The sequence below is a fragment of the Tachypleus tridentatus genome, chromosome 13, assembly GCF_004210375.1.
Source record: "Tachypleus tridentatus isolate NWPU-2018 chromosome 13, ASM421037v1, whole genome shotgun sequence".
Taxonomy (NCBI): domain Eukaryota; kingdom Metazoa; phylum Arthropoda; class Merostomata; order Xiphosura; family Limulidae; genus Tachypleus; species Tachypleus tridentatus.
This window is the reverse complement of record NC_134837.1, coordinates 28,882,963-28,910,609: the sequence shown is the minus strand read 5'-3', so window position 1 is coordinate 28,910,609 and position 27,647 is coordinate 28,882,963. Positions and strand designations below refer to the sequence as shown.

General features: G+C 34.4%; 1 protein-coding gene across 8 annotated transcripts in view; it reads left to right on the top strand.

The window, feature by feature from the left end:
* LOC143239535 (uncharacterized) overlaps nucleotides 1–27,647 on the top strand; it is a 44,815-nt gene that overhangs the window by 2,973 nt on the left and 14,195 nt on the right. For 2 of the 8 annotated variants that reach the window (XR_013021229.1, XM_076480694.1), the window contains exon 2: nucleotides 13,415–13,492. The exons of 2 other annotated variants lie outside the window; for them this stretch is intronic. Coding sequence is in view for 4 of the 6 variants with exons in the window: in XM_076480698.1 (XP_076336813.1) it covers nucleotides 15,112–15,301 (190 nt within the window). In the remaining 2 variants the exon portion in view is untranslated. Of the gene's footprint in view, nucleotides 1–13,414; nucleotides 13,493–14,694; nucleotides 15,302–27,647 lie in introns of those variants that run through there. 4 more of the 8 variants (XM_076480699.1, XM_076480698.1, XM_076480693.1 and 1 more) reach the window with 4 other exon arrangements.

Genomic DNA, 27,647 nt, shown 5'->3' with positions numbered 1-27,647 from the left:
TTACCGATTGCATCGTTTTGGGTTTACCATGAAAAAAAAAAACACTGAATGAAACACGCAACTTTGCAGCTATCGACTTTCAACTTTTCCTCAGTTGTATCTATTGTGTATTGTGAGGTTTACGGCAGTAAAGTGTCATGGCTGCCTACATTCTATAAAATTGCGTGCGTAACGCAAGGTTTATAATTGATCATGTTATTTAAATATTTCATGCAATGCGTGTTTAAAGAAAAGTCATAACATACTAACGCTTCCATAACGTAAGATGGCATTAACCACGCCCCCTACAGGTCACGCGCCAAATGACAGGATTTGCGAAAAGGATGGGTAATTACCCGGAGACACCGAAAATTAAAGGCTTCTTGTCTGAATAAAACTGGAACTGCACCCTCTCTCCATTTACATCAATATAACAAAGCCGAGATTGGATGTTGATTTCCCTTTTGCTTGCTCTTAATGACGTTATACAAGCAATCTGCTGACGAGAATATCTTAGTGCAGTTTTGAAAGTCTCTGTGTAGAAAAACGTCAGCTGACACGTGCACGTCATAAAACAATTTGCTAGGTAAAACAACGTGTTTGAACAGCCAGGTCTGCCAGAGATATATATATATCTTCTCGAAGTAGAATATTTCAGTAACCCAAAGTACAGACGACACTGCTTGGAAACTAGTTAGTTTTGTTCTTACATTTATTTCCTTGTTAGACTTAGCATTCTGGAAAGTTCTATTTCCTAAATGCCTTCTTTGTTTCGTCCAAGCCTAACTAGATTACAGCAAAAGTTACCATCTTACATGGATACTAGAAAAGTTTGTGTTTTTTTGTTGTTTTTTTAAATCAGTGAACAAGAAATAAAATGAGTAATAACACTTCACGTGATATAACTTTGCTTAACAATGTTTATGTTAGCAACCTATTATAATCATCACAGTCGTACTTCTGTATTCTCTTATTGTTGATAGTATCAATGAACTTTTAGCATAGTCGAAAATAATAGTTATTTATAGTATTCATGCCAAACTTGTTTTCTTTCGTAACGCCCTCTAATGGTAAGTATGCACTGTAACTTAGGAACTGCCAAAGTTCTTTAACGCCCTTAAAGATAGGTATATACCAATTACTGTTATAAGCATACCATTTGTTACCACGCGGACAACTCGAAAAATATAAAATCGAAACATGAAGCAGTTTGTGCAAGATACTCCGTGAAGTGGTGTTTGACAGGGTATCACATGAACCGTTGTTTGTACAAGGTATTTCGTCAAGCAGTGTTTGTACAAGGTATCACGTGAAGAAATGTCTGTATAAAATATCTCGTAAAATAGTGTTTTTACATGATATCACGTGAAGCAACGTTTGTATGAGATATCACGTAAAGCAATGTTTGTACAAGATATCTCGTGAAGCAATGTTTGTACAAGATATCTTGCTAGATTGTTAGGTGAAGCGAATTGTGGTGATAAGAAATTTACATGACAGAGCCGTTCTAACTGGGGTTTGGATGAGACGTTAATGGACTGTTATGGTAATAATAGTTAATCTTCGTGGTTGTCGTCATGCCAACGTATAAGAAGTTCTTTTGATGTGTTCCGTTAATGCATTATAGGACAAATACATAATCCATTTCTTGATTTATAATACCTGTACTTTCATACTAAAAGAAACAGTAATAAAAATTGATATTATGTAGTATTCTTGTGTACATTTTAAAGGTATTATGGAAGATCTTTAAAGTTAATGGATATATATATATATATAACGTTTTTGAAGTAAATGCATTTACTGCTGCCCCTGGAAAAGAAAGATGTTTACTTTTGTTTTCTGGCTTTTAAAGGAATTATCCATGGATATAATATGTACAGATGTGTATTTAGAAAATGTAAAGTAAAACTAAACATTGAAATTATAACTGTTAGAGAGTTAACAATTACGTTCCATTTAGCTGGATCGCTAATTTAAGGATAACACCGGTATTATGATATATATATATATATATATATCAATACCATCATTTTGAAATACCAGACATTTCTATTCCTTTCTCTTTGTTTTACCAGTTCCGTGGCTTCAAAGGTCATCTTTAGAATCTAATTCTAGAGAGAAGTTAAATACACATGTTTTCCAACATCACATACAATAATATTAACTAATCTCATTCATCTTTGAACGTTTGTTATGAGCTTAATTAAAACATGGATTGTGTTATACATACACACATATATGCTTACATATCATTACACATACGTATATATATATATATATATATGTTTACATATTATTATACATACACATATATATATTTACGTATTATTACACATACATATATATTTATTTACATATTATTACACTTCCAGAGGGATTACTCAAATATAAACAAAGAAAACTAATCTCGACGACTTTATTTTGATTTGATTTTAGTTTCGTTTCAAACAAGCGATCCTTGTAGTTTGAAACTGCTATTAGATTCCTTTTGCATTGTCCCATTATTAATTTTGTAGGACGGGCCTAACCACACAAGTTTCTGAATTCGTCCGCACTCAGATGACGATTTTAAGTGATATATAACTGGCAACTCTCTCAGCCCTTTAACACAACTCTCACCACTTACATACAGCGGTACAGATAACATTATTATACGAATAAGTCTTACTAGATTAATGTGAGATAACCGCAGTTCAGCACGAGCACGACACATAATCGGAGTTATAAGAATCTAACAGATGTTTTGCTTTGCTGTGGCAGGAGTCATTTATATTACACTAAAATAATTTGTTACTTTTGAAAAATACATATAACAGACATCACAAGTATAAATATAGAGTTCAGATATCCTTCTGCGCGTGATCAGGAGTCTTTGAATACGTAAAACAGGAGTCAAACATAGTGTTTTGTTTCATGAATACTCATGAGAAGAGTCAGTCATATAATGTTAAAGTAGTGTGAGAAGTAGGCACGTGTAATTAGAATCCAGTCCGTTGTTTTCTGAGGAAAGACAAAATTATAAGTTTTGTTATAAATATCCATCTTGAAGTGAACTATTAAATTGTAGTTTATATATACATATCTATAGCACATGAAGGTATTCTGAGTGTTTGTAACTTGTTTTAGTAACCACATGTAGATAGATATTTTATTCTGTGTTCAGAAAGTGGGTAAACATATAATGGAATATTTTCGATTTAAACCTTTATAAGCGTGTATCAATTTCATTCCTTTGTTTGAGGCACTGAGGGCGTAAAATGACAGTTTAAAAATTACGTTACATAATCGTATTTATTAAGTAATATATTACGACTGTTACATCACTGTCTTACGTTCGTTTTGATTTTAAGTTCGTCGCTTTTCTGCACAAGTGAAAAGAAATCCATTAGAAGTTATGTAGAGATGTGGACGAAGCCTAGAGGTTGCAGGCTTAGCTAGTTTCATGTAAAGGTTACTTTAACTTTCTACATAAAGTAAATACATACGAAATATTTCATAAAGCGTGAACGATTCAAAAAATACGTCACTGTTGTATTATTAATACTCTCTTCGAAGAGCGGATACTCTGTGGGGAACTAGTGACTTTGATATCAGTGTGCATACGTAAAGTCACAAGGGAATAGCTAATGCGAAAGATGTAAAGCATGTCCCTGATTGTAAATTTCATAAATTCAGGTTTCCTGACAAAAACGGGTCAGTTAACTTCCAAGTCTTGGACCAGTTTTCCTCCGAGTGTGTAAGACATGTATGAGTAACCTCCTTTACCCCGCTCATCAAGGTGTAAGATTACATAGAAGTAATTCCCCCCACGCTCATAAATTGAGCTAGGCAAAAGGGTCTTGGAATTCAGCGCTTTCTGCTGACCGTGACTGGGTTAGAAGACCTTCCATCGAACCCTGATTGGATGATTTATAGAGTTAGGAACAGTTGTATAGAGATCGTATTTACTACATCAATGGCTCCTAATTTCACGTGCTTCACTCCGCCACATATTGAGGTGGGTCTTACGTTGATTGGATGAGGAAGGAAGATGGAGAGTGGTGTGTCGTTGAAAATTAAATAGAGATGGTTTTACGTTTTAGAAAGTAGTTTCTAATATCAACTTTCGATTTTTGTAGCTCTTAGTTAGACTGAAATTATAAATCTTGTAATTGTTTATATTATTATTTAACTTTCCTAAAACAAATCTTATAAAACGTGTAAGTCTGTCGACTCACTCAGGTTTTTGTTATTTGTAAAATCAACCCAGAATTGAACTTGTGACCTCATGAATAATTACTAAGATTTTTCACGTAAGAGAAAGAATTTTCTGAAACATGAATAACCTCACATTGATGAAGTGACCGTCGTATAAACTTCTAATTTTTAATTTAACTTTAAAGAACATCATACAAAGAAGGTTATACGTATTTCTGTGGCTCAGCGGAATTTGTACTTTGGGCTTTCGTCTGTGAGATTATAAGATTTCAGATGTGAGCAAATTCTCACCGTTATATATCATTATGAAGCTTAAATGTCAGTGTTTCATGGTCATTCCATAGTCGGGTTTCAAATGAGTTTTGTTTAGTATTATTATTTTTATTACTACACATAACTGGTTGCTAAGTGATTCCTAGAGGAAATTATTTTTAAAATTAGCCTCTTTTCACATTTTCTGTGGATACATGTTTTTCTTTTCCCATTTTTCCAGCATATTGCATATTTATAAAAAAATAAATGTTTTTCGTTAGAGGGAAGAATTGTGCAAAAAGCATATATTGGTTGGTAGGTTGAGGGAGCTTCTATAGATGGCTCCTATAAAGTATTAAAATATAAACTGGCAATTTTTAATTGGTGATAATTGCTATAAATCAGAAATTGTTACAAAACTTAAAATACGTGATACTGTTAAGTGGTGACTTTCTGTTAATGATTGTATTAAAATAACGCAAAGAAGGGATATTGGTGAATCAACTAAATATAAAATACCAAAATATATTGATTGAGTTGCTGAGGACTTTCCATGAAAAAGGAATTACAGAAAAGGAAAAATAAGTCGCTGGTATTTTGGAAAATCGAAACGAGATTGAAAAAAACAACAACTAAAAACGTGAAATATCAGTTACTGATGACTTTGTAACAAAGTTACCAGTGACCAAATCAGAATGATGGCAAGTGGTAATGGGCAGATATTAGGAAGAGCTTTAAATGTGGGTAATGTGAAGGTGGCTAACGAATTTCAAATATTGTCAGAAGGAAACCTAAATACATTTGAACCAACTGTCAAGTTTAACTTCTTCTTAGGCTTAAAAAGTTTTGAAAAAATTTTAGATGGCGCTAGATAGTGAATTTCAATTACTTTTAGAACAGAAACTGAGAGTTGGTTGACGTAGAATAGTTATGGTACATGATTAATTTAGGATATTTTTTTAAGATTAGTATTATATGGATGACTTTATGGATGACTTGGAATACTTTCACGGTGAAATTTTATTGTGAAACGATCTTACATAATGACTTTTAGGTAACTCTAGAAGAGTTTGTTTGTTTTGGAATTTCTCACAAAGCTACACGAGGGCTATCTGTGCTAGCCGTCCCTAATTTAGCAGTGTAAGACTAGAGGGAAGGCAGCTAGTCATCACCACCCACCGCCATCTCTTGGGCTACTCTTTTACCAACGAATAGTGGGATTGACCGTCACATTATAACGCCCCCACGGCTGAAAGGGCGAGCATGTTTGGCGCGACTGGGATGCGAACCCGTGACCCTCGGATTACGAGTCTCACGCCTTAACACGCTTGGCCATGCCGGACCACCTCTAGAAGAGATGCGATAATATAAAATAATGGTAAGTGGTTAATTTCAGACACTTGTAAAGAGAAACTGTATTGTTAAATGGTAGTAAATGATGCATTTTAGGTAATTTTAGAAGAGAAACTGTAATGTGTTTGGTTTGCGTGGTAAATTTAAGAAGAGAAACTTCAATGTGAAACAATGGTACGTGGTGAATTTAAGAAGAGAAACTTCAATGTGAAACAATGGTACGTGGTAAATTTAAGAAGAGAAACTTCAATGTGAAACAATGGTACGTGGTAAATTTAAGAAGAGAAACTTGAATGTGAAACAATGGCGCGTGGTGAATTTAAGAAGAGAAACTTGAATGTGAAACAATGGTACGTGGTGAATTTAAGAAGAGAAACTTGAATGTGAAACAATGGTACGTGGTGAATTTAAGATGAAAAAATATAAATTGAAGTCAGGAACGATTTTTTTCAGCAATAAATTAAAATACAATCGAGTGGAATTGGGATTCTCAGGAAGGATAACTACATTTTAGTATTTAATGGCTTAATAACTGAGGTATAAAGATTATTACATAAACCCACGGTATTTATAGATTCATTTAAACCCGCTCCTTTAATAATATGTTAGGTGGCACCATTGTCGCAGCTGTGAGTTTTTAGGTTAATCAGACATCTAGCTTCATTCCCGCTATGTGTGTGTGGCTAGAGTGGTTTGCAGGGAAATACGATACGTGCAAAGTTTCTCCAAATCATCCATTGATAAACCACGTGCCTGATTGAAAACTTCATAAATCTAACTCTCCTGACAGAAATGGGGCTGTTTGGATGTGGCTACTTCCTCTTCGACTGCCACATTAGCGGAAGTTCCCGCCACCTCTATCGTATTAGGTTACCGACGGTGAAACTGTTCTCTGGCACATAAATTTGATTTGGCTGAGATAGAATAGTTTTGGGCCTGGTCGCTGCGCCTGGGTTAGTGGCCTTTATTCGACTTATGATTGGATCACAGATATTGAATGTTCCTATCTGACGAATACGTGTCCCCTGGCATCTCCGTGTTACCGTAAATGGACTATAATTACTATTACACTATATCTGAACAACTTGTGCGCAGGTGCCAATTGGAAATTCCTGGCATTGATTGGATGATAAGGTTTTTATGGTTGTTATGGATACGAAACAAAAATGCTCAAATTTTACTCCAAGTGTCTGAATATAGGGGAAACATTCGATAGAAAAGTTACATAAATAATTTGTTAGCTTTTCACATAATGTAAAAATGTGAAACTTTCTACGGTGCCACAGCTTGCATTAGTAGAGAGGTAATTTAGAGAATATAAAACAAAAATGTTAAGATATAAAGTAGAATTTATGTCTTCAACCAGTTAAAAATGCATCCATGTTAACATCTTCAAAACAAAAGTATTGAAATGAGACATTAAAAGAACGCGGCTCCATGAAACATATTATTGAGAACTATGATATGATAAACCATCCCTAAAGCACTGGATACCTAAATACCTAAGAATATGGTATTAAGTTAAACATTAAATTAAGACGATGTCGTTTTCAAATCCTTGTGACATAAGTTTAAAACATCATATTCCAATACTTAGACAAAAATAAGTTCACTAAAATATTTATTTATGTATTAACGAAATAAAAGCAGATTAAGAAACGTGGAACAACTCGCGGTTCAAATAACTTACTTTATAGTTAGCTACAAGTTTGATAGACTGTAGTTAAAGCAACGCCCATTGAGGCACTACATTTGATAATTAGTTCAAGTAGCACAGAAGTGATTAGTTACAAGGCAACTAGACTCTGCTGTGCAACGCTTAACAACAAAATGATATTCTAACAAGAGTAACGGCTGTGTTTGTGGTATGCAATGGCATAACAAAACTTCTACTCGTTAAATACATTGGTCTATCAGTTTCATTCCAACAGTCCAGCTCTCCAGTGGTTTGGCGGTACGTTTGAAGGCATATAGGACTAGGCAAACGGGTTTCGATACTCGTGAAGGGCACAACACACATAGCCCATTGTATAACTTTGGGCTTAAGTAGAGCCTCTATAGTTCCTTGTGCCAACTTTACAAAATTTGTTTCCTAGTAGCGATGTGTTTGTTTGTGTTTTCTTAGAGCAAAGCCACATCAGGCTATCTGCTGAGCCCACCGAGGGGAATCGAACCCCTGATTTTAGCGTTGTAAATCCGGAGACATACCGCTGTACTAGCGGGGGGCTACCTAGTAGGCGAATTTACAATAAAGTGCATACATTTTTTGTTCTCAAGTTTTGCTTCAGCCAGTGCGCTTAGTTAAAACTACCTAGGCAACTGGTTGACTATTAGAGAAAGGATTTGAAACTGAGGATCATATATAACAAGAAAACTAGCTGACTGTTTTTTTTTTTCAGTTTTTGTGAATGATAGTCAAGTTAATTAAAATAAAATAATATTAAAGAAATATAACAATAGTAAATGAACAAATAAGAGGTAAACATTGTTTAAAAATACAATAAATAATGTTGTGTTATTAATTCTCACCTAAAATTTCATTTATAAATGACTGGAGTACAAGATTATAATAACTACAATTAACGTGCTTAATATGATTCTCACCCTAACAGTCGTTGTACACCTTCTCAGCTGTTAATCGTCTCTGGATTTTCTCTGTTTTTTGTTTTTTTTTGCCTGCTTCCAAACTATCTACCATCCTGTGCTCTTCAAACTATCAATGTTTTATTTATTTAATTAATTTATGTTTTCATTTTTAATATATATATATTATATACTTTTTTGTTTCTGTTTTCTCACGCAGCCATTCTAATATTCTATATAATAAGTTGAGGGTCGAAGATAAATGTTTTTCTAAACACCCTGGTTGCTTTCAATCTCAAAACCTTGAATTGAGTTGAATGTTTTAAATCAAAAACTACTATCATAGGGGGATCTTAGAGGGATTTCTCTATAGTAATACGGGTGGAGACAACTTTTGACTCCCACAGTAGGAGTTAAGCTGCGTATACCTACCTCTTGTAACACACGTGCAAAGTACTTCTGACATATATGTCCCAAGTAACACCTGAATCACATATAACGTGTGAAATTGAGCTTCTGACATTAGTGTTCCACTACTAGTTGAACCGTATGTTTGCTTTAGAATTTTCCACAAACCGACCAACTTGTGAGGGATTCACATAGCCTTCCTTAATTTATAACTGATATACGAGAGTGAAGACAGCTAATCAACAGCCGCCAACTTTTGAGTTACTCTTGGCTGAGAGAATAGTGAGGATTGTAGGACGCCTAAGGTTCCATAACAAGGTTGAATTCTCAGATTTACATTCAGGGCGCGCTAACTGATAGTCCACGTACTGTTCAGCCGAATTACATCTGTACTTCTCTCAATAACATATGTAAATATGACATCTATACCCGAATTTACCATGACACGATCCATGTAGAAAAGCATAATTGATTAATTCGCTCGACCCATTTCCTACTGTGTAGGATCTCTTGACCTTCACCTCTCAGTAGTATCTCACACACAGATCAACGAAATATATCGTTTTAATGTTACTGAAATTATAAGCATATGTTCTAAACATTTTAACTTTAGAACGAAGGAACATTACTAGCTTTTATATATTTACTCTTAACATTTTCTGATGACTTCAATGACATTATCATCTTTGCTGACGAAAGAAACTTAATTCGCAAGAATTTTTTTCCTATTTATTTGATGACTGGGTGAAAAGAACATTAACAAAAAGACAGGTGGAGATGTATTCCTTCCTCCGGCTAGCTACCGCTAGAATGTTTGCAGTTTAGGTCAAAAGCAACTTTTGCCTGTGCTGTGACCAGGAAATATATTCCAGGGAAGAGGCCATTCATTTACTAGTTATCCAGTCTCATGAAAGGTTTCCTGCTTTGTGGTTAACCACCAGGATGACTAAAAACCGAATTAACTCAGTCTCAGAAACTTGTGAAACCCAGTGAATGTTACATTTAATAACGATGGGTATCCGCTGTGCACGTGGCTTCTGATTACCGGGGGGGAGGGGAACCCGCTGTTTTTAATCCGGGTTAATTTGTTTGTTTATACCTCAAACGAACCTAAGGTTTCTTCCGAACACGGAGTTCTTCTTTTCATCACTACCTGATATCGATAAGGCCGTGTTGGTGAATGTAGACTTATGATACATTGTTTTCTGTTTCCAGTACTTTGCGTGTAATCATATCTTGCGTGCTTATTCAAGCATTGGTTTTCTTATCTGTATCCTCGAGCAATAAAGGAATTATTGTTTTCTTTATTTAGAATTCAAAGGCGCCGATCAGTAATGTAAGGTGCGGGTGGGGGAAAGACATTACAATTAAATGTACGTTAAGGAGAGAGAGTGGACCTTTTAAATATAGAGGGATGCGGTAATTGACTACCATACATGTCATTTTCTGATTAGGTAAATGATTATTGCAAAATAATTTGTATCACTATTGTAGACGTACAACGGTGGAGGGGATTGCCTCCCTTGTGATCAGTATCTGTGTTGGAAATAACAACAAACACGTACACATAACCCTAATCATCATATCATAATTTTATTATGTCCTTCATATATACAGAATGTAAACATTGGATTTTTTGTGTATATTTCATATTCTGTTATTTGCATTACTTACTATCGAATTTCTTCTTAGGATTTAACTTGTTGGTAGGTGTTGTCATACCTTGTGATAAAGAAAGTAGCATGTAAATTTAGTTGTTACAAATATGTAATGTTAGTTGATACAAGGTATGTAGTGTTAGTTGATACAAGGTATGTAGTGTTAGTTGATACAAGGTATGTAATGTTAGTCGATACAAGGTATGTAGTGTTAGTTGACACAAGGTATGTAATGTTAGTTGATACAAGGTATGTAATGTTAGTTGATACAAGGTATGTAATGTTAGTTGATACAAGGTATGTAATGTTAGTTCATACAAGGTATGTAGTGTTAGTTGATACAAGGTATGTAGTGTTAGTTGATACAAGGTATGTAATGTTCGTTGATACAAGGTATGTAGTGTTAGTTGATACAAGGTATGTAGTGTTAGTTGATACAAGGTATGTAATGTTAGTTGATACAAGGTATGTAGTGTTAGTTGATACAAGGTATGTAATGTTAGTTGATACAAGGTATGTAGTGTTAGTTGATACAAGGTATGTAATGTTAGTTGATACAAGGTATGTAGTGTTAGTTGATACAAGGTATGTAGTGTTAGTTGATACAAGGTATGTAGTGTTAGTTGATACAAGGTATGTAGTGTTAGTTGATACAAGGTATGTAATGTTAGTTGATACAAGGTATGTAGTGTTAGTTGATACAAGGTATGTAGTGTTAGTTGATACAAGGTATGTAATGTTAGTTGATACAAGGTATGTAGTGTTAGTTGATACAAGGTATGTAGTGTTAGTTGATACAAGGTATGTAATGTTAGTTGATACAAGGTATGTAGTGTTAGTTGATACAAGGTATGTAGTGTTAGTTGATACAAGGTATGTAATGTTAGTTGATACAAGGTATGTAGTGTTAGTTGATACAAGGTATGTAGTGTTAGTTGATACAAGGTATGTAATGTTAGTTGATACAAGGTATGTAGTGTTAGTTGATACAAGGTATGTAGTGTTAGTTGATACAAGGTATGTAATGTTAGTTGATACAAGGTATGTAGTGTTAGTTGATACAAGGTATGTAATGTTAGTTGATACAAGGTATGTAGTGTTAGTTGATACAAGGTATGTAGTGTTAGTTGATACAAGGTATGTAGTGTTAGTTGATACAAGGTATGTAATGTTAGTTGATACAAGGTATGTAGTGTTAGTTGATACAAGGTATGTAATGTTAGTTGATACAAGGTATGTAGTGTTAGTTGATACAAGGTATGTAATGTTAGTTGATACAAGGTATGTAATGTTAGTTGATACAAAGGAGTAACGTTGATTGTTAGATGGTTTAAAACTCTGCAACTTCTACTAATTATTTTGTATCTAAATCTTTCGTGAAACTAGCCTGTATATTCAAAGTAAACACACATAATATAAGGTAAACACATGTAATATAAAGTAAACACACGTAATATAAAGTCTACAGTTGTTTATTTAGATCTGTTTATTTTTTTATCCCTACTTTCAAATTTTGTTTCGAAATTCTACCCTTAAAACAAATTTCATTAGATTTTGAACTCATTTTCTCAAACAATATCTGTTAAGTTTTCAACACCACTGTTTTTTTTTTTCTAATTATAGTATGATCACTTTCAAAATAAACGTTTGCTGAGAGAATCATATTGGCTGATTTTCAAGCATGCTCTCCTCCCTTAAAACAACATTATGTAATATCAACACTCCAAACTAACATGTGTGACACCTATTGGTGAAATATGTAATACAAACCTCATTGCATTGTCCCAAAGGTTTATTGTGTGTTGTAGAGGCAGTGGTACGCAAATTTGTTTTGTGGTACCTTTCCTTTCCAAACACGCGTTTTGTAGCGCCCCCTTTAACCATTGGCTATTTTCCAATCTTAGTTATTGTGACTGCATTACTATATTTACGGCAGCCTTTTAAAACTTTTTCGTATTTTAATTTCAAATATAACATATTGTCTTATGATCTTATTTGCACTACCCCTTGGAGGGCGCACCTCACGGTTTGAGAACTATTGCTGTAGAGAACTGTTAGTGTGAAACGTCCAAGGACTAGCTTGATGATCTGTAAGCAATTACGTTTCATTACCCACGTAAAAAAAAAAGTTTTAACGTAGGAATTTTGAACCTCTCAACCTGAGAAGTTTTTGTGCACACGTGGTCTACATAGCCAGATCAGAGACTTATCATCTAGGAATAGCTGCCTGTACTAACCAGAGAGATGTGAGCCAGCCAGAATCACCCGCCGCAATAAGGGAATCAAATAACGGAAAGGACTGGCACTTTTATAAAGTGACCACAGTTGCAAGTGGCACTACGTGTCGGATCCTAGATCTTCCGATCCGCAGCTCGAACTGCAAACCACAAGGCCACGCCCGGCTGTGTTTATTATCGAAATAAAACTATATTACTGGCAACTTGACTGTTATTGTACGATACCTTACAGACGTGATTCGAACTCCAATTTCCCCAAAAAAACAACAACAGAGACTTTAAGAAATACAAACCTGTGTGGCGAGTGTAACAATCCATCCGACCGTCAGTTGTTTACCGATGATAGCACGACGGTTAACATAAAAAAAAAGATAACCAACCTTTAATTACTATTATTATCATGATTAGAGTGAACACCAAAGATGATTCGAAGAGAGCTGTAAATTTCAGCCTTAGTCATAGTTGTATAATTCATAACATTATTAACTTAGGTGTGGGTCAGGCTGCTTCTTAGCAGTCCGCTAGCTCTATTTACTACTAAGATTTATAGTTCTACTAAACTCGAGCAAAATTCATACTACTATCTCATCACGTATTTTAAAGAAAACTCAAAGGATACTGTACTTTAAATACTTATATAATTATTGCCAAATGTTTTTATTGTTTAACTGAGTGGTACCTAAACTTTCAACTTGATGAGTTTCATTCGAATTAACTAAACATTTTTTTTTCCTCTCATTTTAGAAAAGTACATTAGGAGACTGAAAAAAAGTTACAAAAATGTCTGTAAAAAACACGATGATGCACTGTAATCAGATGTTGGTAAGTGGTTTCTTTGTTTTAGAATTTCGCGCAAAGCTACACAAGGGCGATCTGTGCTAGCCATCCCTAATTTCGTAGTGTAAGACTAGAGGGAAGGCAGCTGGTCATCACCACCCACCGCCAACTCTTGGGTTATTCTTTTACCAATGAATAGTGGGATTGACCGTCACATTATAACGCCCTCACCGCTGAAAGGGCGAGCATGTTTGTTCGAACCCGTAACCCTCAGATTACGAGTCGAACGTCTTAACACACCTGGCCCTGCCGGGCCTTTGTAAGTGATGTTTAAAAATACAGTTAATTATCAAATATTCTTCTAATTTAAAGTTGTAGTTTAGAAAAAAAAATCTTAAACGAATCAAGTTATTAGATTTAGTAATGTTGGAAAATTTTAAATAGCGTCTAATTTTACTTTTGATTATGGGAGATCCTGGTTTCACAATAATATAAAAATAGTGCCACTGTTTTTGAAAATGTGAAAAATTATTTATTCTTTTAAAAATATTTGCGATTTTGTTTTGGTTTACAGCTTAAAGCATCCACTCAATAGTTATGTTTTCATCACCAATTAGTGCTTACTGAGATGCGAAGAGAGTCAATTATTGTTGTAATTTCATCTCACAGACTTAAAGAATTTGCTAATGTCTTTTCGTACGTCCAAGTGACTGCATAAACTATCAAATATCTAAATGAAACCTTCAAAATTTGTCCAATTATCAGTTCTTATATGACTTTTACAGTAGCGAGATTTATAATTTTGTCTAATTTATTTTCGGGTCGGTCATACTTTAAGATTGCAATCGGAAAGTGAATTTTACCGCGTCTTGCTCTACATTTCTTTGTGATTGTTACGTGAGAAATCTTTTAAAACGTAGTGCAAAAACTGAGTGAGGTCCAGTAAGAGCAGATTATGCTTCTTCACAGAGAAGACTTCTAGATCATTCTACTACAAGTCGAAATCCTGCTACGAGTAATTAGACGATAGTTGTTTAGTGTTTTATGGTGCAAAGTAACTAGGCTATCTGCGCCAAACAGCTGGTAAAAAAAAAGCTAAAATAAAGTAAAATTATTAAAATTCGTAAAAAGGAATCATGTTAAAACAAAATAAACTTTAATTTTTGAATTAAAAACTTAAATAGCGTTTAAAAGGTCAATGAACCTTAAAAAAACTAAAAACATTTGTAAGGTGGGACAGTGTCACCACCACCAGTGACACGGCCCAGCATCAGGGTTAAACCTGTGAACAAAACATGTCTAAAATGGTGCCTAATTAGACGTTATATCTACTCATCATTGCCTACTGTATAGCCACTGATGTTTAAGAAACATACCTTTAGAGCTACCAGTTTCACGTATTATGTTTCTTGAAACAGACGCTGTAGCGAAGCCTACCTGAATAAAACGGTCGAGATATATCAGTTCCCTGTGATGCGTGTTTATTACGTCACCATAGTGGAAATCAACATTTTTCGTAGAAAATTTGTAAGATTACGAGACTGTCTTGATCTATGTCTGTGTGTGAAATGCAGATCACGTCCTCGACACTATAAAAACACTTAGCACAGCAGGCTTTTAAAATCTTTTCACGTAAGGGCTTTTTCCTTCCCTGTCAAGTCGTGATGGATGCAAGCGACGGGAGAGCTGCAGAATTCACGACTCTTCAAACGGCCAGGGCCTACAGGGAGCACCGACAAACACATACCGGGCAGGGTCGAGGTGAGCCCCGCGTTGTCGGAGGCCCTTTTGTTAGTCTCGGCAGGATGTCAGCAGGTAACCAAGACCTAAGAAAATATGGTAATAACGTTACTGGTAGGTAGTGTCTCAGAACATTAAAAAAAAAAAAAAACCGAAACGGCGCGAATTCATTTAGCGTTCTTAAGTTAGTCTTAAGAGGACAATCAGTTCTGTTTTGCGTGAAATAAAGTTCATTTTAAATTTTGGTATACACTTTAAAAAGTCGCAGCATAAAGTACATCTGGCAAGACCGACATGTCACGCATTTACCGATCTACATAGCAGTAATTAGATACATGTTGTTTAGGTAACCAGCATTCTGTAACATAAATTTATTAGTTTAGAAATCCACCCATAGTTTAAGAACTTCGCGCACACATATGAATATTTTACACATTTATAAGCAATAAATATATGATGTGGTATGGTTTTAAATCGTCGTATATATGTAGTGAAACAATGTCAAGAATTGTTCAGCGATTCATTTGACTGGGTTTTCTTAAGATCTCACGCCAACACAACCGAAACATAAGCTTGTATATTTGTTATATTGATACATTGCAAACAACATGATAACACTAACAATTACTTGGCTCTACAAAAAGTCAGTCTTAGGCGAAGAAATATTAGCATAACTTCAAGTTCAATAATATTTAATACCGTAAAATTACACCAAAATGTGTATTGTTTATATAATACTATAACGTTAAGGTGTGCAGGCAACAATGGTAAAAACCTACCCAGTGTAATATCATTTATTGTTGTTGGCTCATATCAAGTAAAGTTGTTATTTGGTACAAAATGCTGTATCATATTTTATTAATAAAACGAAAAAATTGACTTTTAAGTACTGGCAGGTATATCACACATATATATCCATATCCACGTATGTCAACTGACATCGATTTTATGTATGCCATAAGCTGCATTTTAGCATACTAGTAAACGTTCACCAGATTTTGCGACTTTTGAGTGCTCTCGTGTTTCAGTTCGCATGTTTCAGTTAAGAAAAATGAAATGAGTATTTTCTAACGTAATCGTAATACAGAACACATAATAGACATATACATATACTACTAGGTATTAGGCATAACCATAGGGTTAGTTTTTAGAGGTTGCTTTCTGTGTTCTGTCCACCATGGGTACTGAAACCTCACTTTTAGCGTTTTAAACACAAAGATTTACCGCTGAGCCACTGGTCGACATGGGAGTCTTCTAATTAACACCTTATAACCGGATTACCTGTTTTAATTAATTTGTTATTATTTGAAATAATTATACTAAGAATTACTGACTTTTTATTGTTTTCTTTTACTCGTTTCGTTATAGAAAATAATTGCTGCCTAAATTATAACAACAAGACAACTCAGAAGGACAGACACAAGTTAAGCCTTATTTCTACGTTCAAATACCGTTTAAAAAACGAAATTGTTTTAAATAAATCAATTTAAGAGAGGTAGATAACTTCATTTATTGTTTTATGTTTTGTTCAAAAACATTTTTATTTTATCTTAATTAGCCTTTATCTCGTGACTTTTCCCACTCGGTACAGCGGTGAATCTTCGGATTTACGACGCTAAAATTAGGGGCTGGATTCTCTTCGGTACACACAGCAGATAGCTCGATGTGGCTCTGCTATGAATAAAGGGTGTAATTTCTTAAAAAGCGTCAAAAAAATAAGAAAAGCACATATAATTAATCAACATATTTACACAGAATGAAATACAAATTGCTTCAGTAAAACCGAAGTGTAGATTTGTGAATATTCTATAGATATATTACTGAAACACAGTACTGTAATTTCAAGTTTCTAAATCACTTAAGATTATTTTATTCGCAACCGATTTAGAAGATTTTTGGTGATATATACGTTTCCCAGTGGATCAGTGGAAAGTCTAAAGGCTTATAATGCTAAATATTGTGTTATGATACCTGTGGTGAACACAGTACAGATAGTTCATTGGCTAGCTTAGTGCGTAACGATAAACAAACAGATACGAAGATAAGAATTATGTAATACCACACTAGGTAATTTTACTAAGCTCCTGGAAACGGGATCTCCTAGGCAAATATTGCATTAAAAGCGCCATCTTTTAAGTGAAAGATTACGTTGAAGTTTTAAACTACTTGAGGAAATACTTTTTTTTTTACATAAAATGATAAACAAAACGATAAGGAAAAGCTATAAAAGCATTTCTTTAACTTTTAAAATTCCAGAAAACACAGATATGAACCTTATTAGTGGTATATATATATATATTTCAGTTTCTTTCTTTCTATTGTTATTTTTTATTTTCCTTTTACATGGTGGAATCTAGTCGTGATGATATTAAATGAAGCGGAAATTGAAATTATATCGGAAATCGTTAATGTTTATATATTACATATATTTTTCATGCGCTACGTTTATTTACACTATATAAAGACGTGTATATCTACAGTTTCAACAAATATGCTAATATGTATGGATGTGCATAATAAGCACGTGGAAATTATTCTATCGGAGTGTGTGTTTTCTTGCTGTAAAGCCACATCGGGCTATCTGCTGTGTCAAGCGAGTAGAATCCAAAGCCTGATTTTAGCGTGTTAAACCCGAAAACTTACCGCTGTCCCACAGGGGTACTACTCTGGCAACATATATACAGCTAGACACATGTATTTACACACATATACGAGCATGTATACTTACTAAATGTGTTTTCTAGTCATTCTTATGTGTTAGAATTATCACTCCATGAGTAAGCATTCAAAACAAATAGTTTGATTACATCATTAATCTCTGGATTTTTGTTCAGTTCATCCTTTAGCCCACTGTTTATTTAACTTTTCTACACTTTATTTTTATTTGACGATTTTAAACAACTGATACTGTGTAAAGCAGGAACACCCACTCAGTTTGTGATAATATTTCTATGGTACTTTCTCTTTACAACTCGTGTTCCTTGCTGTGAATGGAAAGTTATTGTGTTTTTTCTTCAGAATACACTGTTTAGAATATCATTACAACCTGTGTTTCTTGATACTGATGGAAGGCTATCATGTCTTTCTTCAGAATACTCTGTTTAGAATATCATTACAACCTGTGTTTCTTGATACTGATGGAAGGCTATCATGTCTTTCTTCAGACTACTCTTGTTAGAATATCATTACAAACTGTGTTTATTGGTATTGATGGAAGAGCATCATGTGTTTCTTCAGAATACTCTTGTTAGAATATCATTACAACCTGTGTTTCTTTATACTGATGGAAGGTTATCATGTTCTTTCTTCAGAATACTCTGTTTAGAATATCATTACAACCTGTGTTTCTTTATACTGATGGAAGGTTATCATGTTCTTTCTTCAGAATACTCTGTTTAGAATATCATTACAACCTGTGTTTTTTTTTTATATTGATGGAAGGCTATCATATACTTTCTTCAGAATACTCTTGACATAATTTTGTAGGAAGCTTAACTTTGTTTACACCAATGGAAACAAGAAGTTTTTGTTCATATTCTGTTGCAAGGTACATCTCTTGTCCTGATTCTTTGCTGCACTGTTCACCAGTTAATTTTTTAAATTAATGGATGTATTTTGCAGCATTCACCGAATAGTGTGATGGTAACACGAAACGTGTTAGATAGAGTTTACAAAGCATAATATTAATAAATAGGTGAACATAATTTCTAGACATCCGGTATTCTAACAGTTTCGAATCTTGCTACAGTTCGGTTTCTGTAAAAAATTCGCAAAGTATAATGTGTTTAGTATAACTTAGATTATACAGAAATAATGAATAGTATATAGTCTCTTTGATATATGTGTATATTTAGTGTAAATTATTAGCATACGTTAAGTTATTAATGCGTTGATTCAACTATATTCATGACAGTAAACAAACGTGTGTGATCATAAAGGTTGGTAAATAAAGTCAGAAAATAACAATAAGACTCGCTTTCGACCTGCTTTAATGAGGGCACGAATGGGTTTCAAATGTGTATTATAATGACTCCATATTTACTGTGTTTTTTGTCCGAAAATATAGCGTTCAGTAGAACACGAATACGAACTATTCGTTGTTTTTTATTACATGTTGTTTACTAAGCCTTATGTAGTGTCAGGTTTGAAAGCTAAGTCACTGCAAGGCAAAACTGGTATGTAACGTAATTTATTATTATTATTTTTTATGTCTTTGCTTCAATGCAGAATGAAGTAGAGCAACCGCTTTCATAAATCAACTTATTAGACCTATTGTTAGGAATAACAACATCTCCCTTCCCGAGATTTATTGGAGCTTTTTTTTAGTATTTACAATGTACTACCTGCCACCCCTTCAAGAAGGAAAATACGCCCACAAATATATAATATTATATATAGTAATATGAAACCTAGCAGCTCACATTTATCCAGAAAAGGTAAACACTTAAGACCAGCTGAAAACTGAGTTGATGAACACAACTAGTCATTATTTAAGTTGTATTACCTCATGTATTTAGTGTTATAACCTCCGTAAGTAAAATACTGAGAACCTATGAGCGGCTAAACAAGATGGAGGAAAAATTTGGATAGTTTCAAACGCTGTCCCGCAGTCAAAGGGTATAAAGATAGGAGAATAAAAATATATTTAACAAATTACTACTAATTTAGTTAGGTTTTTTTATAACTTTGAATTAACGTAATCTCTGGTTATATTGTTAGTTATATTGGAACATTTAGAAATGTCTTCTACGAATTAAGAATTTTTTATAAGCATTATTTGTGTGATGCTTTAGGAAACATTGACGTATTTATGGAAGGAGTAGAATTTAGTTTACTATTTGTTTAACAATTTCATTGTTGTTGCTTTCTCTAAGCTATTGTCACGTTAGCTTTAATAAATTAGACGCCTATCGTTAAAAATAGATATTTGAGTTAGTGTAAAGTGTATGTAAACTGTGTTTGTTAAATTTCTTGCAAAGTTTTATAAGATAGCCGTTTCTAATTTTGAAGTGATATTCTATAGAGAATGTAACTAATTAACATCACCCACCTCCAACACTTGGGGTACGGTTTCAGTCCGCATAGTGGGATTTCACCTTCGCATTTTTAACGCACTCAGAACCCTGAAATGATGAACGTGATTTTATTTTCGGCCAGTAGAGGAAGCTGAACTAATGAACTAAGGCTCCACAGCTCTGCACGTTAACCACTGGACCACTGTCTGTCGTTGTTTAAGGTGATAATATAGTGTGAACACAAATTTTATTTTATCTCAGAAGTGCGCTGTGTGGGAGTGCGGTGTGAACATAATACTTATGCTTATGTCTAGTATTAATATAACACTTTGCCTGGCTGTAATACAGTGCACTCTTTGGGCAAAAGTTGTAAATACAGCTCTCCGTATATATGTAAGGTGTAAATACAACATTTATCTTAGGCGTAAAGTGTGGATGTAGCTCTTTGTATAATGTAATATGTGTTCTCTGATGTAAGGCGTGAACACAGCTCCCTGTTTGATGTAATGTGTAAAGATAGCTCCCTGTTTGGTGTCAAGGTCTGAACATAGTTCTCTGTTTGGTCTAAGGTTTGACTACAATTCTCTGGTGTAAGGTGCGAAGATGGCTTCTGTTTGGTGTAAGGTTTGAACATAGCTCTCTGTTTGGCGTAAGATGTTACTACAGTTCTGTGTTTGGTGTAAGGTGTGAACATAGTTATCTGTTTGGCGTAAGATGTTACTACAGTTCTGTGTTTGGTGTAAGGTGTGAACATAGTTATCTGTTTGGTGTGAGGTGTGAAGATGGATTAAAAAGCACAGCTCATTGGTTGCAAACATGTAAATACTGTATATTATGATAATAATTACATAACAATTTCTGGTTTATGTGGAGTAAAAGTAAAACATTTATTTCAGGACTGACCAGAGAGAAAGAAAGATATTTAAAAAAACGTACTAAGATTTCGTATTAAAGGTCAGGTTTCTGACTACACCAAAACTAAGTAGTATGTTATATTACTGTTAGCCTGTTATACAGAACGATTTGTTTAGTTGTTTTTGAATTTCGCACAAAGCTACTCGAGGGCTATCTGTCCTAGCCGTCCCTAATTTAGCAGTGTAAGACTAGAGGGAAGGCAGCTAGTCATCACCACCCACCGCCAACTCTTGAGCTACTCTTTTACCAACGAATAGTAGGATTAACCGTAACTTTATAACGCCCCCACGGCTGAAAGTGCGAGCATGTTTGGCGCGACGGGGATGCGAACCCGCGACCCTCAGATTACGAGTCGCACGCCTTAAGACGTTTGGCCATGCCGGGCCTACAGAACGAAGTATGTTATTTTGATGTATTTAAACTTTGATCAAATAAAGGTTTATTTTGAAGTTCACCCAAAATTACATCAGGGCTATCTGCGCTAGCCGTCCCTAATTAAGCAGTGTGAGGCTGAAGGGAAGACAGCTAGTCATCACCACCCACCGCCAACTCTTAGACTACTCTTTTACCAACGCATAGTGGGATTGACCGTCACATTAAAACCCCTTAAGGCTGAAAAAGCGAGCATGTTTGGTGTGACGGGGACTCGAACTCGCGACGCTCGGATTACGAGTCGAACGCCTTAACCCACTTGGCCATCTCGGGCCGATCAAACAAAAGTCTCACCCATTTTTTGAGATAATCGGATGAAGCAAAGAAATAATGTAACACTTTTGTATCAAATCAAAAGTAAAATGAAACGTCTTTATATGTCGCGATTTCAATCTTAGTTAAGATCGTGGGTGTAGTATGCGTGGTGTTTGATATATATATATATATATGATACCCATTATGTCATAGGGTGATTTTAATTGTGTTTTTAATCACCACGGCGAATTTATATTGAATTTGAAGAATATGCAGCTTTGAAGCTAATAATTTACTATTTTCGATTATACACCCATACAAGCTGTTTAAATACCAAAAATAAACATGAATCCCAATCTACAATTCGATTCACTCTCCGTTACTGAGTTGAACAAGTTTTGTGGATCTCTGTTCTTCATCAGTAACCTGTTACATTTATCTTAAATGTGCTTAATGTTTCATATATTAATTGTTTTTAGGACCTGGTATCCTATAAAAATAATATTTCGAAACATTATTTTTCACACTGCTTGATTTTTAAGTTATTATAGTTTTGAGGAATTTGAATTCTTTAGTGACAACTTTGTGTCGTACTTATTTTTAGGTTTCAAGTTTGGTTTGTTTGCTTTAAATTTCGCGCAAAGCTACACGAGGGCTATCTACACTGGCCATCTCTAATTTAGCATTGATAGATTAGAAGGAATGTAGCTAGTCAACACCACGCACCGCCAACTTTGGGGTTTACCAACCATTAGTGGAATTGTTTGTTTGTTTCGAATTTCGCACAAAGCTACACGAGAGCTATCTGCGCTAGCCGACCATAATTTAGCAGTGTAAGACTAGAGGGATGGCAGCTAGTCGTCATCACCCACTACCAACTCTTGGGCTGCTCTTTTACCAACGAATAGTAGGATTGATCGTCATATTATAACGCCCTCACGGCTGAAAGGGCGAACATGTCTGATGTGATGAGGATTCGAATCCGCGACCCTCGAATTACGCGTCGAGTCCCTTAACCACTTTGTTTGTCTTCTTAACTGTATCAGTTTACAGACGTTGCTAGTGTCATAAATACAGTTTTTTTCCCCGTTTGTTGAACAGAAAAGTTGATATATCAAAGAGGGATAAAAGTTTTCCATTAAAACAATATCAAATGACATATATGTATTAATAGGAGATATATATTATCTACCATACTTCTGTTAATCTGACATCTGTATATGTGGTTCACTTGACGTGCCCCCTGGTGCATGTATTCATTAAAAGGCGCAAAACTCTTTAAAATGTATTTTGTAACCACCTTTTTTATGTGGATCTTCAGGAAACAGGTGTTTTATCTTTTTTAACCTTCTTAAAATACAGTTTATCGCTCAGAAAAAGTGAATAAAGTTACTGTTATTAAGATTTAATCTCAAGAATAATTTTATTGTTACTTATAAAATTGCTCACTTTCGTGATGTTCTGAGTGAACAACGTTTAACTTGACTTTATCGATAAAAGTGTAGAGAAATATTGTAACCAAGAATTTCGATAAGTTGTAAAAATGTTTGACATGCGATAAATACACATCTAGACAGTTCTAAATAATTGTATTATGTATGTGGCATATTCATATGGTTTCAAAGCTATTTTCGAAAGTGGGTGAAGGACAGAACTGACGCATTTCCTGAAAAATACATGAAATAGAACAATGCGTTTATTTTTCTAATGATTTCCACAAACAGGTTTGAAATTCATTTTAACCAAGGCGTGCTCGTGAAATGGACTTCAGATGAGGCGCGTTTATGAAATGGACTTCAACTGAGGCGTGTTCATGAAACAGGCTTTGAATAAAATCTGTTTATGTACGAACTATATTCCTGTCAAGATCGCATTAATCTCGTTTATATTGTTGAAAAATGAAACACTGTCGTTGTTTAGGTGACGTGTATCGTTAACAATAAACTATTTGTTCAGGAGATAATTTATGTTAAAAGAAGAATTTATTTCAGTGTCAAATTTACAAACAAAATTTCCAAGATAGGGTTAATATTACTTTGTAAGTATGATGAAGGAAAAACTGTAGAAAAACCGTAATTAAAATTTATAATGTATAAATAAAAACAGAATCTCAGTCATTTTGCTTTAACCAAATACGCTGTAGTTTAATGTGACTGACAAGTCACCTCTGTATCCAAAGCTTTCAGACTGTGACCGACAACAATATTAAGTCCCATCAGATTTTTTAGGGGGTTGGGGAACTGTGGAACTGCGTTAGGTTGTTACTGAAACATCTGAAGCTTTGTTTTTCAGCTTTCAATTTTAATGTGATTAAAAATAATAATGCTCGGAAAAGCGAAAAAAGGAGAAGAAGTTGGTAATTAGCTGTCGTGTCATTTCCAGAACGTATGAAACCTGATGTTGACAGTTTTGATATAATCTGAGAATAGGCGATTTTAGCTGTTAAAAAATATATTTAAGATAAACATAATTGACGAAGGAGCCAGGCGTGGTTTAATGGTTAACGTGCTCGTTTTGTGAATATAACGGTTCATGGTTCACGTCCGTTGCTATAAGAAAGCTCTTCCCACTGTAGGTTCATGTAGATGGATCATAAGAGTAGTGGTGGAACCCACTATTGGGATAGACGATATTAACTCTACGACTGGCAATGGGTATTGTTAAGGTACCAGAGGATTTAAACCCGAACACCACTAGGGTGGATGTTGAACTACAAAGTTGAGCGTGCTATCTATACAGAAATACACTGATGTTACACTTTTTTAATATTTTGATTTCTTGCTAATCGTGAAAGAATATTAAAATATTCGCCTCTGGGTTTTCATCAATGTTAATATACACAACCTATTTGCTGTCAAGCGTAAGTCTTCACAAAGACTATCTGTACTCTTCCAAGATATCGAAGCCCGATTTTTAGTATTATAAGCCCCTCAGACTTACCGCTGAGTCACTAGGAGTACAAATAGAAGTGAGATAATAGTAGAGATCCATGAAACCGTAAAGAAGGTTGGTTACTTCTATTTTTAATTATATCATATACATATATATATAGAAAGAGAGTATAAAGGTCGTTTTTTTTTTCCAAACATTTGATCGAAATGTGTAAATCTCCCAGCATGCACTCCAAATTTTGAAAGATAAAAAAAATTGCTAGTATCATGTTATGGCATTTTTTACCTCATTCAGTTGTCTAAAAATCTTAACATATTATCTTACAGAGCGCTAACCAATGTCGCAGAGTTCTATCCAAATGTTTTCAATCTTTGGCATTCATTAGGTAGGGGAACAAATGGTGTATATATATATATATTCGAATCCCTTTCACTTTTTTCTTGTTTGTTTGTTTGTTTTGAATTTCGCGCAAAACTACATGAGGTCTATCTGCACTAGCCATCCCTAATTTCGCAGTGTAAGACTAGAGAAAAGGCAGCTAGTCAACACCACCCACCGCCAACTCTTGGGCTACTCTTTTACCAACAAATAGTGGGATTGACCGTCACTTATAACGCCCCACGGCTGAAAGGGTGAGCATGTTGGGTGTGACTGGGATTCAAACCCGCGATCCTCGTATACCGAGCCGATATATATATATTTGTTTCTTGGTCTGAAACAAATGATATTTCTTGTGTGATAATTCAAAACTGAATGATATGGAGGCCCGGCAAAATTCACAAAACATACTGAATTATATGTAGTCCGTTTCGTTCACTTAATTGACGAGACACTTTCTCAGTATACATTTTCCTATAGGTGGCTCTGCATTTTCGACTATATAATTATGTTGATAAATTTAAAATGCTTAAGTTAAATTTGACGAAGTCAAATGTATGAAGTCAAATGTATCATTTGCTGACAATAGAAACGTCGAAGGTTTCTACAAGTAGGAATACATTTATTTACTGTCAAACAAATTTTCCCAAAGGCTATCCGTGTTCTTCCAACCGCGAGTATTGAAACCCAATTTTTAGTATTATAAGCCCCTCATAACGGGAGCACAAGCAAAAATAAGTGAGAAAACAGTATACGTCTTTTAACTGCACGTGTGTTTGTGTTTTTATTTTTGGTTTTTACTTCTGTATCGGTTTCTTCCAAATTTTCTGTATCCTTTCTTATTATTTCTAAGCTTGTTATGCTTGGTGTAAAACCTACATCTAAATGATTAGCTGTTTCCGCTGTTTATTTTTCAGTCTTATTTATCCAAGTGTACCGATACTGACAGGACACGTGAGCTGTTTAATGAAACTGACAGCACATATTCACGTGTTGTCTCTTCACAACACCAAATAACAGCTGCCGAGGAAAGTGTCAGTTCACCAAACAAGAATTAGACTGGCAGCAGTGGGAAAAAACAAACAAACAAGAAAAAAGTGAAAGGGATTCGAATATATATATATATATATATACACCATTTGTTCCCCTACCTAATGAATGCCAAAGATTGAAAACATTTGGATAGAACTCTGCGACATTGATTAGCGCTCTGTAAGATAATATGTTAAGATTTTTAGACAACTGAATGAGGTAAAAAATGCCATAACATGATACTAGCAATTTTTTTATCTTTCAAAATTTGGAGTGCATGCTGGGGGATTTACACATTTCGATCAAATGTTTGGAAAAAAAAACGACCTTTATACTCTCTTTCTATATATATATGTATATGATATAATTAAAAATAGAAGTAACCAACCTTCTTTACGGTTTCATGGATCTCTACTATTATCTCACTTCTATTTGTACTCCTAGTGACTCAGCGGTAAGTCTGAGGGGCTTATAACACTAAAAATCGGGCTTCGATATCTTGGAAGAGTACAGATAGTCTTTGTGAAGACTTACGCTTGACAGCAAATAGGCTGTGTATATTAACACTGATGAAAACCCAGAGGCGAAACGTTCATTTAAAAAATATATAAAATATCTGGAGTACAAAGGCGGTTTTTTCTATACAGTACATTTTATCTGTAGATACATAAAGAGTATTTCTACTCATTATATATATATATATATATATAATGCGTTTCTACTTAAACGAGGTGATTGATAAATGATTGCATTCGCTCAATTTTTCAATTTTTGTCCTACTAACAAACGAAAAGCTGCCTTTCACATTCCTGTAAACGAATTAATTTTAGGGATTATTAATTGCGAGTTGTAACAGATTTACTGTTATACATATATTTTAGTACCTACGATTGTTTCAGTTTGACGCATTTGACATATATTGTTAGATGTGTATTGCGCAAGTCCCACTTGTTCTCGAAATTTGTAGAAGATTCTCGAGAGTATGAATCAACAATATAAGTTTTAAGAAAACACTAGCATATATTTGAATATCGTTGAACGTTTCAAGATCTCGCCTAATTGGTATAAAATCTAGCCGAGAGACAGTAACAGAATGTTATTTATCAGCTACAGTCAGTATACTATAAGCCTCGAAAGCTATAATTGTGATTAACGCACATTGATCGGAAAACTACAGAATTTGACCAGGGACATTTATAGATATCGAACATTACAAATAGTTCAACTTCAGTAAATTAACTTCGAGGAGATTAACTATCTCTGTCGGTAAAATTTCGGCTTGTAAGCGATGTGAGGCAAGCCAAGAAAAGACAGCTAGCTAGCTTAAGCGAGGTGTAACAATATCAACTCAGAATTAATTTGCTCGATGTAGACCTGGACCGTCGATAAAATGTTCAGTTCTAAACAAAATAGAAGACTCAGTATAGTTTGTAAGTTTGTAAAACTCTTGTCCATATACAAATAGTTTAATAATTATACGTAATAATCGTTATTATAAATTGTATTGTTGTTTGTATATTAAAATATATATATGTGTTAAG